Here is a 16,822-nt window from a genome sequence, read left to right as displayed (position 1 = left end):
TTATTTAACAAAGAGTTTGACTCTGAATTTCTGATTCATATCTTGAGCAGTCGCAGGCAACACGATAATGCAATGAGAGCCCGTAGAGCCCTGCGGAAAGCAGGTTTCTGGATGTGGACGCCCATAGTTTTAGGATATGAAATCAGCGAGGGAATAGGTAGCCTCCAGGCAGTCAAGGAGGGTCAGGCAGGAATTGCAGGTGTTCCCAGTGTGCATTTCACCCCTATCCTTCTGGAATGTACCGTTACAAAGCAGGCCTGCAAAGATTTACAGTGCTTTCTGTTCAGGCTCATTTCAAGCAGCTCCATGACTCAGGATTCCATGCCCCTGCGAGGAACTAGTTTCTTCCCCATAGTTCATGACCATGGGGCGGAATGGTGGCACAGCGGTTAGCACTGTTGCCTCACAGCTCCAGGGTCCCGAGTTAAATTTTAGCCTCGGGTGATTGTGTGGCGTTTGCACTTTCTCCCAGTGTCTGCGGGGTTTCCTCCAGGTGCTGCGGTTTCCTCTCTCAGTTCAAAGATGTTGCCATATAAGTGGATTGGCCTTGCTAAATTGCCCTTAGTGTCCAAAAAGGTTAGGACAGGTTACTGGGTTTATGGTAATAGGGCATGTTATCTTATGCTGTTTGATTAACATAAGTTGCTACTGACCATAGACAATGTTGAAAGACATTCCAGTACTTGAAGTAAGTTGAAAGGATTTATTCAGTAACTACAACTAGATAAATGAGTTTGACACTCTGCTGATCTAACTCTAGTAACTCAGCGATAATGATTAACTGTACAACTGGGATCTAGGCCACATGTGGTGACCCAGCCTGAGATCTAAACTATTCTGGTGCTAATCCTACAGTCCCTGCCAGGAGTGAGAGGGAGGGTCTTGTGTGTGTCTGGTTTTATAATGAGTTGTGTAGTGCCCTCTAGTGGTCGTGCCACAGCCGGGTGCTCTGATTAACCCCTTAGTTTCATGTCAGTCTACACATCATTACAGGGTGGAGGTGTGGCTTTAAGTAGGGTGCTCTTTCAAAGGGCCGTTGCCTTTGAATGGCCTCCTTCTGCATTGTAAATTCTATGATTCTGTACTTCATGGGCCATTTCATGTGACGATATGGATATGAAGAAAAGCTACTGCAGGAAGACCATTAACTTGGTCCAAGAAGCCCTTGGACGGAAATGTGCTGGTCTTCTAGTTCAAACAGCTGTCACCGACCTATTGTTACAAACCGGCCCATGCTGACATCCGGGACTATGTGCAGAGGAATGCTCTAAACCTTGGGGTAGCTACCGCCAAGGCAAAATGGGGAATGGTCACGGACGTAAGGCTTTCCGCCATAGTACACACACTATAGCTAGAATCCATGTAAAACCCCATAAGTTGCATGCATCAGTGTTTAACATGAAATGTAGATGTACACTGTCAATATAACCTTACCAATGTATACATGGCAAGTAGTGAGACCATGCCCTGGTTTAGCTCAGTTGGCTAGACAGCTGGTTCATGATGCAGAGCATGGCCAGCAGCATGGGTTCAATTCCTGTACCAGCTGAGGTTATTCATGATGCCTTCTCAACCTTGCCCCTCGCCTGAGATGTGGTGATCCTCAGGTTCAATTACCACAAGTCAGCTCTCCCCCCCCCTCAAAGGAGAAAAGAGTCTATGGTCATCTGGGACTGTGGCAACTTTACATCACATATTGGAAAAGCTCATCTCTATTGCACTTTGTGTGGCATGAGCTGTTGTGTAAGAAATTTCCACAAATTCTATAACTAAAGCGTATATTTGGGGAAACGTTCTCTCGGGGTGTTTTCCAGTCAGAAATGGCTTTTTAATGTTTAATTTTTATCATGTGAGGGTGAGACAGAAAAAGAGAAAATTATGTAAAATTCTATCGGACCTCTAAAGACCTTAGAATGTCCCAAGTTGGCCTTCCTTCCATTGTACAGTGAGGGACAGAAACCCTCAAGCTGTATGCACAGAATGTTTGACATTAAATATAAATGTGCATTGTAAATGTAACCTTTAATGGCAAGTGTAGTGCAGCACCTCATGCAATATATTCAACAAAACTGATCTGTATTTCACTTTAATGTCAAATTTGAACGATAATGTAATGTATCTGTGCAAATTTGATGAATTAAGTATATTTTTGGGAGAAAAATCATGTTCTTGAACTGTTACTCTGTTCTGAATATTGGTGAGAATGATGGTTCCTCCATGGAGTGCAGTGCGTGGCACCCCCGTCACTCAGCTGTACAGAGGTGCAGAGGAAGATTGAGAAAGCAATAGCCACAAGTGACTCTAAAGTTAAAGGAACAGACCGGCATTTCTGCAGCCATAGACGTGAATCCAGATGGTATGTTGCCTTGCTGGTGACAAGGTGTGGTGATGGTTCTTTTAACAGCAACACAGCAGAGTAAGGGTCACGTGGCCTTGGTGACAAATGGGGTCTCGGAATAGGGAATCACCCTGGAGGGTGGAGTAGATTTAAAGACACATTTTCACAGACTTCATTAGTGAAGACAAAAAGGATTTGTTAATAAGAAGTGTACCCCAGCTGCATGGCTGTAGCTATCTCCTAAAATGTATCATGCCCACGTAGACCACCCCCCCCCCCCCCCCCCCTTTCTGGTGATTCTCTTTTCTCTGTCTGTGTGGGTTTCCTCCGGGTGCTCCGGTTTCCTCCCACAAGTCCCGAAAGATGTGCTGTTAGGTAATTTGGACATTGTGAAATCTCCCTCTGTGTACCCGAACAGGCGCCGGAATGTGGCGACTAGGGGCTTTTCACAGTAACTTCATTGCAATGTTAAAGTAAGCCTACTTGTAACAATAAAGATTATTTCTTGTTTTATTTATTTTTATTTACTCTGAGTCCTTATTGGTCACCCAGGCCACGTGATGCTTACTCTGCTGTGTTGCCCTTAAAGGGATAGCAGCACACCAGGTCAAGGATGTCACCAAACAGCGACAGAGCAACCTAACTGGGGAGGATGAACAGCTAAAGGTTGTGGTCCATTTTGCTACCAACATCAGCAGAAAGTAGGATGTGATCCTGCAGGCATATTTTAGGGGTGAGGAAAGAAACTGGCAAGCAAGATCTCAAAGGTAGTAACCTCCGGATTATTCCCGGTGCCATGTGCTGCCGAGTATAAAAGTATGAGGATAGGGCATAAGGATGCATGGCTGAGGAGATGGTGTAGGAGGGAGGACCTCATATTGCTTGGAGATTAGGACTGGTTCTGGGGGATATGCTCCCTTTACAGTCTGGCAAGGTTGCACTTCAAACAGAACCGAGACTGATGTCCTCTCGGAAACAGAAAATGTTGGAATGCTTAGCAGGCTTGGCAGCATTAGTGGAGAGATCAACAGAGTTAACGATTCAGGTCTGTGCCCTTTCATCAGAACTGGAAAAAGTTAGAAAGGTACTAGGTTTTGAGCGAATGAAAGTTGAGTGGACAGAAAGAAGGACACCAGGAAGGTCCGTGAAAGGATGGAGGATGGCAGCGATTAAATAGCGAAACATTTCCTGGTGCAAGGATAAAGGAAGTGATGATAGGATAAATAAGAAGATAAAAGATGTGTCCAGAGAGGTGTGGATGACATAACAGCTGCCACCTCAATGTAAAGTAAAGGACGTAGAGAAACATGAGAGAAAAACCAAACCAGCAACGAAATACAGAACAAACAGGTAAGAGTAGAGGTTATGATCTGAAATAGCTGAACTTAACGTTGAATCCACAGGGTGGCAAAGTGCCCACTCAAAAGCTGTGGTACTGTCCCTCAAGCTCGTATTGAACTTCATTAGATCACTGGAGCAGGACAAGGACAGAAAGGTCAAAGTGCAAGCAGGGTGGAGAATTAAAATGGCAGGCAGCTGGAAGCTGGGGATCATGCTGGCAGACGGAACAGTGTGTCCCGCAAAGTTGTCACCCAATCCGTTTGGTCCCCTCAGCATAGAGGAGATCACATTGTGAGCAATGGGCACAGTGTACGAAATTGAAAGAGGTACAAGTAAATTGCTTCACTTGGAAAGAATCAATAAAGGAGACAGAAGTGAAAAAGGAAATTAGAGATGCAAAGTGAGAGTATGAAAAGAGATTGACAGCTAACACAAAGAGGAAAAGTTTTCCACAAGCATCTAAGTAGTTAGAGGGCAGTAAGAGAAGGGAGAGGACCAAATAGGAACTAGAAAGAAGATCCGCTCATTGAAGTAGAGGATATGTTGGAGGTGCTAAATGTGTACTTTGCATCTGTCTTTCGCAAGGAAGAAGATGCTGTCAGAATCATGGTGAAAAAGGAGGTAGTTGAGCCATTGGATGGGCTAAAACTTGATAAAGTGGAGGTATTAGACAGACTGGCTGTGCTTAAACTTGATAAGTCACCAGGACTGGATAGAAAACATCCAAGGGATGAAAGTAAGGGAGGAAAGGTACAGATGTACGAGCCATAACCATCCAATTCTCCTTTGATAAAGGGACATGCTGCTGGAGGACTGGAGAATTACAAATGTTACATTTTAATGTTTAAAAAATAATGCTGTAAGGATAAACCCAACAATTACAAGCCAATCAGTTTACCCTTGACGGTGAGAATGTTTTTGGAAATGATAATGCAGGATAAAATTAACAACTTGGACAAGGGTCAGTTCATTAAGAAAGATCAGCATGGAATTGTTGAAGCCATATCAAGCCTGCTCAGGTTTTTTGCTGACACAACAGGAAGGATTGATTAGTAATGTAGTATGCAGTTAAAGTAGTGTACCTTAACTTTCAAAAGCTTTTGATGAAGTGCCATGTAATAGAATTGTCACCCATGCCAGGCAATCCCAGCCCAATTGTGCGCATGCACAAAATGCCAGCTTGGCACCTTGACAGTGCCAATGCCAACTGGCAATCCACCTGGGCACCTTGGCAGTGCCAGGCTAATGTCCAGGTGCCAGAGAACCACCCTGCCCAAAGTGCATGCAGCTGGGGTCTCCAATTGCCTTGGAGACCCCACTGGTGCCATTCTGTCTGAACCCCATTAGTGGAGACCAGTATATACTTGATTCATAAAATTTATAATAAACATTACAGAACATTTCAAATTGTCTTGACTGTACATTTCCAAAGTTACACATTCACTTGTCTTTCTTCCATTCAATTGGGATGACATTACACACATATCCTTCTTTATGTTTCAATTATTCCTTAAATATTTATATTGTCATGTTTCTTTTATACATTGGAGTATTGAAGACCGGGACCGAGGGGTTTTACACTGTTACCCACCCCTCGGTGTACATTTTCTGGTGAGACCTTACACAGAGGTCTTTCTCCATTGCGCCTTGGCGGCAGCTGCCCCAAGCTTGAATGCGTCCCTCAGCACGTAGTCCTGGACCTTGGAATGTGCCAGTCTGCAATACTCGGTCGAGGACAATTCTTTGCACTGGAGAATCAGCAAGTTTCGGGCAGACCAAAGAGCGTCTTTCACCGAGTTGATGACCTTCCAGCAGCAGCTGATGTTTGTCTCGGTGTGTGTCCCTGGAAACAGTCCGTAGAGCACAGAGTCCTGTGTCACAGAGCTGCTCGGGATGAACCTTGATAAATACCACTGCATCTCACTCCAGACCTTCTTTGCAAAGGCACATTCCACAAGGAGGTGGGTGACCGTCTCGTTTCCCCCACAGCCACTCCGAGGGCAGCGTGCAACGGTGCTGAGCCTTCCTGCAACATGGACAGTGTCCACCCACCGCCGCCGCTCCGCATCACCAGCAACCTGGGGTCCAACTGGAAGATCTTCAAACAACGCTTCCAGCTCTACCTTGATTGGATTGGATTGGATTTGTTCATTGTCACGTGTACCGAGGTACAGTGAAAAGTATTTTTCTGCAAGCAGCTCAACAGATCATTCAGTACATGGGAAGAAAAGGGAATTAAACAGAATTCAAGAAAATACATGAGAATACATAATAGGGCAACACAAGATATACAATGTAACTACATAAACATTGGCATCGGTTGAAGCAGACATGGGTGTAGTGTTAATGAGGTCAGTCCATAAGAGGGTCATTTAGGAGTCTGGTGACAGTGGGGAAGAAGCTGTTTTTGAGTCTGTTTGTAGGTGTTCTCAGACTTCTGAATCTCCTGCCCGATGGAAGAAGTTGGAAAAGTGAGTAAGCCGGGTGGGAGGGATCCTTGATTATGCTGCCTGCTTTCCCCCGGCAGCGGGAGGTGTAGATGGAATCAATGGATGGGAGGCAGGTTCGTGTGATGGACTGGGCGGTATTCACGACTCTCTGAAGTTCCTTGCGGTCCTGGGCCGAGCAGTTGCCATATCAGGCTGTGATGCAGCCCGATAGGATGCTCTCTATAGTGCATCTGTAAAAGTTGGTAAGGGTTAATGTGGACATGCCGAATTTCCTTAGTTTCCTGAGGAAGTAAAGGCGCTGTTGTGCTTTCTTGGTGATAGCATCGACATGAGTGGACCAGGATAGATTTTTGGTGATGTGCACCCCTAGGAATTTGAAACTGCTCACCATCTCTACCTCGGCTCCGTTGATACTGACAGGGGTGTGTACAGTACTTTGCTTCCTGAAGTCGATGACCAGCTCTTTAGTTTTGCTGGCATTAAGGGAGAGATTGTTGTCGCTGCACCACTCCACTAGGTTCTCTATCTCCCTCCTGTATTCGGACTCGTCGTTATTCGAGATCCGGCCCACTATGGTCGTATCGTCAGCAAACTTGTAGATGGAGTTGGAACCAAGTTTTGCCATGCAGTCGTGTGTGTACAGGGAGTAGAGTAGGGGGCTAAGTACGCAGCCTTGCGGGGCACCGGTATTGAGGACTATTGTGGAGGAGGTCAGAAAGTCAAGGATCCAGTTGCAGAGTGGAGAGCCAAGTCCTAGGTTTTGGAGCTTTGATATGAGCTTGGCTGGGATTATGGTGTTGAAGGCGGAGCTGTAGTCAATAAATAGGAGTCTGATGTAGGAGTCCTTGTTTTCGAGATGCTCTAGGGAGGAGTGTAGGGCCAGGGAAATGGCGTCTGATGTGGACCGGTTGCGACGGTATGCGAATTGAAGTGGGTCAAGGCGTTCCGGGAGTATGGAGGTGATGCGCTTCATGATCAGCCTCTCAAAGCACTTCATTACAACTGACGTCAGGGCCACCGGGCGGTAGTCATTGAGGCACGTTGCCTGGTTCTTCTTTGGTACCGGTATGATGGTGGTCTTCTTGAAGCAGGTGGGGACCTCGGAGTGGAGTAGAGATAGGTTAAAGATGTCTGTGAAAACCTCTGCCAGCTGGTTCGCGCAGGTTCTGAGTGCACGACCAGGGATCCCGTCCGGGCCCATCGCCTTCCGTGGGTTCACTTTCAGGAAGGCCGATCTGACTTCGGAAACTGTGATGGTGGGTATGGGTGAATTATGGGTTGCTGGGGCACTCGATAGCGGATTGTTGGTTACCTGCTCAAACCGAGCATAGAATGCATTAAGTTCATCGGGGAGGGGTGCACTGCTGCCAGAGATACTGCTCGGCTTCGCTTTGTAGCCCGTTATGTTGCTTAGTCCTTGCCACAACCGCCGAGAGTCTGTCTGTGACTCTAGTTTAGTTTGATATTCTCTCTTGTCATCTCGGATGGCTTTGCGGAGGTCGTACCTGGATTTCTTGTATAGGACAGGGTTGTCTGCCTTGAACGCCTCAGATCTGTCCTTCAGTAGGGAGTCAATCTTGCGGTTGAGCCATGGTTTCCGGTTGGGGAACATACGTACTGCTTTCTTTGGCAGAGGCCAAAGACCTGGAAGCTGCTTCAGACGCCAGGAAGATTGCTCTCTTCCTCTCCACAGCCGGGGACCACGCCATCCACATCTTCAATTCTCTCACCTTCGCCAATGGTGAAGATAAATCTAAATTCAAGACGGTCCTCCTCAAGTTTGACAATCACTGCAATGTCGAGGTGAATGAAAGCTTCGAGCGCTATATCTTTCAGCAGTGCTTACAGGGTAAGGACGAACCTTTCCTGTCCTTTATCACCAACCTCCGTATCCTTGCGCAGTCCTGCAACTACGGGTCCACCTCCGACTCCATGATACGCGACTAGATCGTTTTCAGTGTTCAGTCGGACCCCCTTCGCCAGCAGCTCCTTAAGGTCAAGCAGCTCACCCTAGCGATTGCCATTGAGACCTGCGTGCTCCATGAACGCGCCACTAGTCGGTATTCCTACATCCAGGCGGCTGAAACGGCGCGGCAAGCTTCCCACGAGGCAGAACGGGTCCACGTCATCAAACCTCTCCAGGGCCTCAGCCTGGGTGAGGGCGGCCGTTTCGCATGCTTTTCGCAGACTCCTGCGCTTGGGCGCACCGAACGAGGGGATGGCGACATCGACGAACGTAATGGGCAGGCGCGCACCACGCCTGATCGCACCGCGCGTGCGCAGTGGCGCAACGAACGTATTGATGCAACAGCGTGCGGCAACTGTGGCTCCGCCCATTTAAAGCGGCAATGTCCTGCCAAATCCCAACGATGCTTGCAATGTGGCAAACTTGGCCACTATGGTGCTTTATGCAGATCAACTCAACCTGCCAGCTTTCGTCGCTCCAGCCAGCCTCGCAGGGATGTCCGGGCCATTCAACCCACAATCACCGAGCCTGATCCAGACCTGCCCCCTGATTTTGACACTGACGACCCGAAGGCGCCTTTCAAATCGGCATCATAATAAAGAACACGATGTCTCCAAAGCACAGCACCAAGCCCATTCCGATACACAGCATCGATCCGGATGATGAGTGGTGTGCCACCCTTACGGTCAACCGGTCCCAAATACGATTCCGCCTGGACACCGGTGCCTCCGCCAATCTCATTGCGCGGTCTGACCTCCAAAGCCTTTGTGTCAAACCAGCCATCCTGCCATCTGCATGCCAATTACTAGATTACAATGGAAATGCCATTGCTGCCAGCGGCTCATGCCAACTGGAAGTGACACATCGTTCACACAAAGCCATCTTGCCGTTTGAAATCATAGGTTCCTTGAAAGCCTCCTTGCTTGGCGTGCAGGCATGCAAGCTGTTGAACCTAGTTCAGAGAGTTCACTCTCTCCTGCTGACGCGACTGCCTTTCCAGACACCGACTTCAGGGCGCAACTCAAAGCCATTATCAACCAGTACCACGACGTCTTCGAGGGCATGGGCACGCTCCCGTATACCTACAAGATTCTATTAAAGCCGAACGCCATACCTGTGGTACACGCACCTCGCAGGGTCCCAGCGCCCCTTAAGGACCGCCTCAAGCAACAGCTCCAAGACCTCCAGGACCAAGGAGTGATCTCCAGGGTCATCTAACCAACCGACTGGGTCAGTTCCATGGTATGTGTAAAGAAGCCCTCCGGTGAATTGAGAATTTGTATCGATCCCAAGGATCTTAATCGCAATATCATGAGGGAGCACTATCCAATTCCCAAGCACGAAGAAATGGCTCATGCCAAGCTCTTTACCAAACTCAACGCCTCAAAAGGATTCTGGCAAATCCAGCTAGATCAGTGGTTCCCAACCTTTTTTTGGCCATGCCCCACCTAATCACCTCTAAAATCCTGATTGCCCCCCCTCCCCCCATGTGGTGATATATAATTCTTATTAAAAAGTGAACTCCATTTCAGCTGAAGAAGCTTAAAACGCCAATACCTTGGTTTAAACAAGCTTCAAAAGAACATGGCATCCATGAAAAAGAAAAATGAAATAAACAAAAGACAGTTAAAGTTCTGAGCAAGAAATTACTAAAAAATTGTAAAAAAAAAAGACAAAAACGTTAAGTGGTATTAAAATAATAATAATGATAAATATGATAATAAAAGAGTATTCACAGGTAATAAAGAGAGAGAAAATTTCTATATTAGAATATTGAAATATTTGTGGATTGTCTCATACGAAAACAGCAAATAAAGTTTCAAAACATATAATAGAGAACTGAAATGTTATACAACACAAACTAATTTGAATGGAAGCTTTTTCTGTAATACTTCGATCATTTTAATTACTGTACAATAAAGTAAAGGTACCTATCAAATGCAAAATACCATTTGAGCTCACCTCAAGGTAATTGGAATAAAGTTAGTGAGACCCTTGTGCTTCATGCCTGCTGCAAAGAGATTTTATATTAGTGTAGCCATCTAAAATGGATGCTGAGCTACAAAATAGGTCAACCGCTAAGACTGCTGGGAAACAGACAGTTTAGCCTGAACAGCAGTCTGCAAAGAGCAGTTTGCATTCTGCAGCAGCAGAAACCAGTTTGGGCTCAGGTGAGAAGACCTTAGCTAGGTGCAAATGGCAAAACGCTTTGCATGCTAATGAGGCCATCAGACTTGAACACCCACACAATAGATACATTTGGTTCTGAATGGACACATTCTAATCAAGGCCCAGACATCGAGGTACCAGAAACCTCCAAACAAAAGGACATAAGAAACGCCCCCTCCATCACGGAGACCCCCTCGCATTGGGGAATTAATCCAGTATCGATAAGAAATTGATCCAATAGGTAGAGCCCGCCCGAGAAGAGGGAAGGACAATGGAACCCCTATAAAAGATAGGGACCTCGTGTTGTCCGGTCTGTTTTTCCGTGCTCCGGCTCTGACCACGACTTAGAAGATCCACTCTGACTCCAGCCGTTGAGCACCAGCCGCCGAACCGTAAGTGCCAGTACGACGCTCGCTACGCGAACTAAGCCCGCTAGAACCCCCAGTGACCAGAACGCTTGCTGAAGGTTGCAGCCCAAGACCAGGACGAAGGCCTCGCTCCCTGACCTTGCCTGTTCCTGTTAGATAAGTATTCTGATTACTTTAGTTTAGTCATAGCTTAGTCTCTTAGTGTGTGCATGAATATTTATTATTACTGTATAATAAATATTATCGTTTGGACCTTACTAATTGGTGTATCGTCTTTATTACTTTGAATTTGACCTTGGAATACTAGCGATGTTGTCTATACGGCAACTGGCGACTCCTAAAGCTGAATAAATACATACAACAGAGCCTAGTGGTGTTAAGCACTTGGAAGTTAATACACCCCAATAAACGCGTTTTACGCCCATAGTAAAACGTGCAACATTAGGCTCTAATTTAGTCAGCTTCAGTCTCAAATCTCCTCGTTTAGTGATATCCAGTCAATTTCTTTTCTTCAGTAGCAAATCATTTACAGCACTAAAACCACATTCAGCTAAATATGAAGATGGGAACGGTAACAACAGTTTTCTTGCAAACCTGGTTAAATTTGGGTATTTAGTTTCTGTCTCATCACAAAGCCATGCCATCGCTCCTTTTATGTTGAATAAAGTTTTAACTGACTCATCATTTTGTATTTCCGAGAGTTCTTCTTGGTACTGCATTGAAACATCAGATAGATCCACTAGCACTGGCTGCATCACCCATGTTGGAAAATCAATCTGTTTTAAATCAGAAAATCTTTCTTTCAAATCAGAGGCCAATATTTTCAGATGATCCACAATGACAAGTACAGCAGCATCAGTCGGCTCACATTTCTTTAGCCAATGAAACTGGTCAAAACTTTTGTCAGAAATATGTTTTTGGCATAACTCGATAATTGAAATAAAGCCAAATATCTTCGCCTTTGCATCAACAAGAGTTTTATTTGTTCCTTGAAGTTGTTTATTCAACACATTCAGTTTTTCAAAAATATCTGCTAAATAACTCACAAACGCTTTTCCATCAACGGTTAGCAGGTGCTTCATTTCAGGCTTATCACTTAAAAAGTCACTAAGCTCATCAAATAGTTCCATGAATCTTTTCAAACAATTCCCCTTCGAAAGCCACCGTACCTCAGTGTGAAGTAAAAGTCTCACATGGTCTGCATTGTTATCTTCACAAAATTGCTTGAAAAGACGCTCACATTTGGCATTAGCTTTGATAGCATTGATAGATTTTATAACTGATTTCAGTACCTCATTAAGTACAGGAGAAATATTTTTCGACACTAAGTTCTCTCTATGAATAACACAGTGCACAAGAAGCATTTCTGGATTCTCATCTTTCATCAATTTTAAGCAGCCATTTTTCTTGCCCATCATAACAGGAGCACCATCAGCTGCACAAGATGTTATGTTTTCCATTGGTATATTATTGACATCTAAGTAGTGTTTTAGTTTATTATATATATCAATGGCGGTAGTGGTGGTCTCTAACGATTTGCAGAATAACATTTCTTCAGCAAATTCACCTTTATCAATATATCTTACATAGGTTAGCAATAAGGCCTCACTGTCTCTCACAGTTGATTCATCCATTTGTACTGAGAATTTTCTTGATTTCAGCTTTTCAACAAGTTGTGTTTCAATATCTTCACTCATTTCATCTATTCTTCTCCTAACAGTGTTGTTACTGAGTGGCATGGCTTTAACATCTTTGTCATCTTTTTCCAGAACAGTTTTAAGAAATGCTGATATTGATGGTTTAATTAAATCCTCCCCTATAATATGATTTTTTCCAGATTTAGCAATGAGTAAAGAAATTTCATAACTAGCCTCAAGAGTACGACTGACAGTATCAGTTTGTGCAGTGAACAGAGACTTTATTGTTGATCTTTTTTCAAACTTATCCTTTAAAGTTTTGAAGTAATTAAAATCTGAATTTATGTTTCGCCTTCAATTGCACCTCAAGACGACCTTGTTTCATTGATTCGTTGGTCAAGCATTGTTGGCATAAGAGGCAGAAAGGTGACCGTTCATCATGGACAGCGGGTATGAAACCAAGTTTTAAATATTCCTCTGAATACTGACGAACTTTCTTCTTGCTTGCACTACTCATTTTATGCATAGGGTTTGTGACTGAAATAAATAAATGAGAAATCTTATGAAGTGAAATGCACTTTCAGAATTTAAGACGTTTAAGTTAACACATAAATGAAATAATACTTACCAGTAGCATCGATGTCCTGGGTCCTGCGTTGTTAAGTAAGTAAAGTAGGCTAGTAACCACTTTTTCAGGTTAAGTTAAGTTAAGTTATTTTATTATTATATTTTTTCTTTTAAAAGCTGCAAACACTTTCTTTACAGAAAGGAAAAAAGATCTTGCTTCGGGATCCTTCTTGTTGGTTGAAGGGACCTTCAGGCCCACCTTGACAATCAATCTTCTTTAAAGTTTGGTCTTCTTGAGATGTATTCGCTGGTGAACTCGGTTGCTGTGTTCTATTCTTCCCATGTACCGAGCTGTGAGAGCTGGCTCTGGCTCTGCTGGCTGTCCCCTTTCTTCGGGTTTATATTCTCTTTCGAAGAGTTGTTAAGTTTTAACTACTTTATTGTAAATAAGCTTGTTTCACTTTGATAGTTAAAAAGTATCTTTGATGTAAACATTTTAATACCACTAATTATTCATTTTGGGCATAACGTCTCCTCTCAGATCTGATTAAAAAATGTTTTGGTCTCAATAGTTAACTTTTATTTCTGTGATTTTGAATCGTTTAATTTTCCAATTGTCCCCAGCTCATAACTTTGCCTTTGATTTTGACTTAAATTATGTTTCTCGTAGACAGGTCGTCTCCAATTTTCTTTAATTGACTTGATGTTCATAGAATTTTACACTTTAGAATTGACACCAAATTCGACTGAGCATCATCGATCCTTTCCAGCTGTTTACTAAGAGAGTTTATTTCAATTAAGGTGTGAAACTTTGCTTTTAGCTGTATGCTAAAATTTAACTTGGTTATGACTTGAAAGACCTGCCTGTTTTAAACATTCGTCACTTAATGCAATTGAAACTCTCATCCATGCTTTTCCAGATGCTTCCTGAGATAGTTGCATTCCATGAAGGTGTGAGCCATTGTTTTAGCTTACCACATGAAACCTGTGTGTTTGCTAAGCCTGCTTGTGAGCAAGGATCTGCATTTTACAATCCTGCTCTTTGCAGCTGCTATTAACCTTTTGTGGGATCTTTCCCTGTATCCTCTCAGACCAGATATTGCCAGACTTCCATGTTTCAAATGACACGATTGTTTGGACTGTGAATTCTCAGAAAATGGATTGCTTTCCCTTGAGAGAAAACGGAGGAAATAGATATTATAAGGGTAACTTAGCAAAAGCTCTTTGAATCGCATTTCTAAATCCAATTCAATAAATAAGGTTCTCCCATGACCTCGCGCGCTTCGTGCGACGTGCATGAAGAGCGATGGCGCGGTGATTATGTAATAACTACACAATAAAGACCTTTTTTACCCAAAAAAAATTATTTACTCAAAATAACATCTGAAACATAAACTACATATGTTTACCTGATGGAAAATCTAAAAAAATAAAAATCGAAAATTTGGACCCAGACCTCCATTGCCCCCCTTAAAAATCAAATTGCCCCACGTTGGGAACCACTGAGCTAGATGAATCTAGCAGAAAGCTATGCACGTTCAATACCCCCTTTGGAAGATATTGCTACAACAGAATGCTGTTTGGGATCATTTCGGCGTCCGAGGTGTTTCATGGATCGTGGAACAAATGATGGAAGGTTTTCGCGTCTATGTCGATGACATAATCATCTGGTCCACCACTGCGCAGGAGCACATTAATCGCCTCCAGCGCGTTTTCAAACGCATACACGAACATGGCCTCCGCCTCAACAGAGCCAAATGCTCTTTCGGTCAGACAGATATCAAATTTCTAGGGGACCACATCTCCCATTTGGGTGTGCGGCCGGATGCGGACAAGGTAGCTGCCATCACAGATATGAGAACACCAGAAGACAAGAAAGCGGTCCTCCGGTTCTTGGGGATGATACATTTTTTATGGAAGTTTATCCCTAACCTCGCCTCTCATACCACGGCTCTCAGGAACCTGGTCAGGAAGACGACAGACTTCCAGTGGCTCCCTGCCCATGAGCGAGAATAGAGGGAACTCAAAGCTAAACTAACCACGACCCAGTTCTGGCCTTCTTTGATCCGGCAAAGGAGACAAAAATTTCTACGGATGCCAGTCAGTCCGGCATTGGAGCCGTGCTTCTGCAGCGTGATGAGGCCTCATCATGGGCCCCCGTTGCGTATGCGTCACGGGCAATGACCCCCACGGAGCAGCGCTACGCGCAGATAGAAAAGGAGTGCCTGGGCCTTCTGACAGGTGTTGTGAAGTTTCACGACTATGTCTATGGGCTTCCCCAATACACTGTCGAGACCGACCATCGCCCGCTCGTCAATATAATACAGAAAGACTTGAACGACATGACGCCTCGCCTCCAGCACATTCTGCTGAAGTTCCGGCGATATGATTTCCAGCTGGTGTACACCCCAGGCAAGGACCTCATCGTTGCGGATGCCCTCTCCAGGTCAGTCAACACTCTGTATGACCCAGAGGGGTTCGTCTGCCAGGTCGACGCCCAGGTAGAGTTTGCAGCCTCCCATCTACCTGCATCAGATGAACGCCTGGTCCAGATTTGCCGCAAAGCGGCGGCTGACCCCCTGCCACAACGTTGTGATGAATGGTATCGGTAACTGCTGTAACTGTACCTTGCCTTTAATACATTGGCCCTGGGGGACTCCGCCTCTGGCTCCGCCCCCAGGAAACGGTATATAAGGTGATGCTCACTGGGCAGAATGCTGTGACCACACTTCTCGGCATCTGTCCTGTTCTCTGGTAATTAAAGCTTTTGAATTACCAATCTTCTCTCCTGTGTCGTAATTGAGGGTCTCAATTTAATTACCAGACGCATCAAGATGGACAGCGCTCTAAAGCCGGAGAAACTCAACCTAGACGCTCGGTCGCCGGAGGCCCCAGAAATTTTAAAATATTGGCTCCGGTGTTCTGAGGCCTATCTAAACTCCTCAGAGACTGACGTCGACGGCGCTCGCAAGCTGAGCGTACTACATGCCCGGGTGGGCCACCGACTCTCCTCAGTGATCGAGAACGCTACGACATACAAAACTGCGGTCAATATACTAAAGAAACGCTTCGTAAAGCCGATTAACGAGGTACACGCCAGACATGTGCTCTCGACCTGCAGACAGCGCTCCGGGGAAACTCTAGACGAATACGTGGAGAGACTCACTGCGCTCGCAAGGAACTTCAATCATAGAGAAGTGACGGCAGAAGTCCACATGAACTTACATATTCGTGATGCCTTCGTGTCCGGTATCAGGTCCTCGTACATCCAGCAGCGGTTCCTAGAAGATGGGGCAAAGGATCTCCAAGCCACGGTAACGCTCGCCTCTTCTCTAGGAATGGCCCACCGTTAGCTCCGTACATACTCCGCGGACCTTGCGAACCCCTCTCGATCCCCTCCAGACTCGGCCACACTACAGGCCTGCGCCGCGCGGCGATCCGCTCACTCCGTGGGTTCCCCATGCTGTTTCTGTGGGCAAGGCCAGCACCCATGCGCGCGGCCGGTCACGCCTACTTCCGACGCGTCATCGACCTCGTGCGAGTCATGGGAGCAGCCATCTTGGCGGCGGCCTTCTTTGAATCCCGACACGTGCGACCGTTGGTGGTGGCCATTTTGTGACTCCAGGCGGCCATTTTGTGAGTCTGACTTAACCGAGGACTCTGACTACCCTCAACTAGGAGCGATCACGCTCGATCAATCACGGCCAAAGCACCTGCGGAACTCAATGATGTGGGTACAAATCAATGGCCACGACACTCCCTGCCTATTCGACTCCAGGAGCACGGAAAGCTTTATTCATCCAGACATGGTAAGGTGCTGCTCCCTGCGCACCCACCCCGCCTCTCAAACTATCGCCCTTGCATCAGGGTCCCATTCGGTACAAATGGGGTATTGTGTTGCGGACCTCGCGATTCAAGGCGCTGAATACACCTGTTTTAAACTCTATGGGCGCGATTCTCCCAAAACGGGAGAAATCGTAAGGCTG

The 16,822-nt window shown here is 45.5% G+C and overlaps 1 protein-coding gene across 1 annotated transcript; it reads right to left on the bottom strand.

The window, feature by feature from the left end:
- Positions 1-11,129: 11,129 nt before the first annotated feature.
- LOC119954756 (SCAN domain-containing protein 3-like) lies at positions 11,130-12,919 on the bottom strand. Its single transcript, XM_038780299.1, is given in 3 exon segments — positions 11,130-12,612; positions 12,614-12,806; positions 12,898-12,919. Coding segments are annotated over 2 exon segments (1,665 nt in total). The 5' UTR covers positions 12,796-12,806; positions 12,898-12,919.
- Between the last annotated feature and the right edge of the window lie 3,903 nt (positions 12,920-16,822).

The sequence above is a fragment of the Scyliorhinus canicula genome, chromosome 20 (genome assembly GCF_902713615.1).
Source record: "Scyliorhinus canicula chromosome 20, sScyCan1.1, whole genome shotgun sequence".
Classification (NCBI taxonomy): domain Eukaryota; kingdom Metazoa; phylum Chordata; class Chondrichthyes; order Carcharhiniformes; family Scyliorhinidae; genus Scyliorhinus; species Scyliorhinus canicula.
The sequence above is the reverse complement of the archived record's forward strand: the minus strand, read 5'-3'. Positions and strand labels throughout refer to the sequence as shown.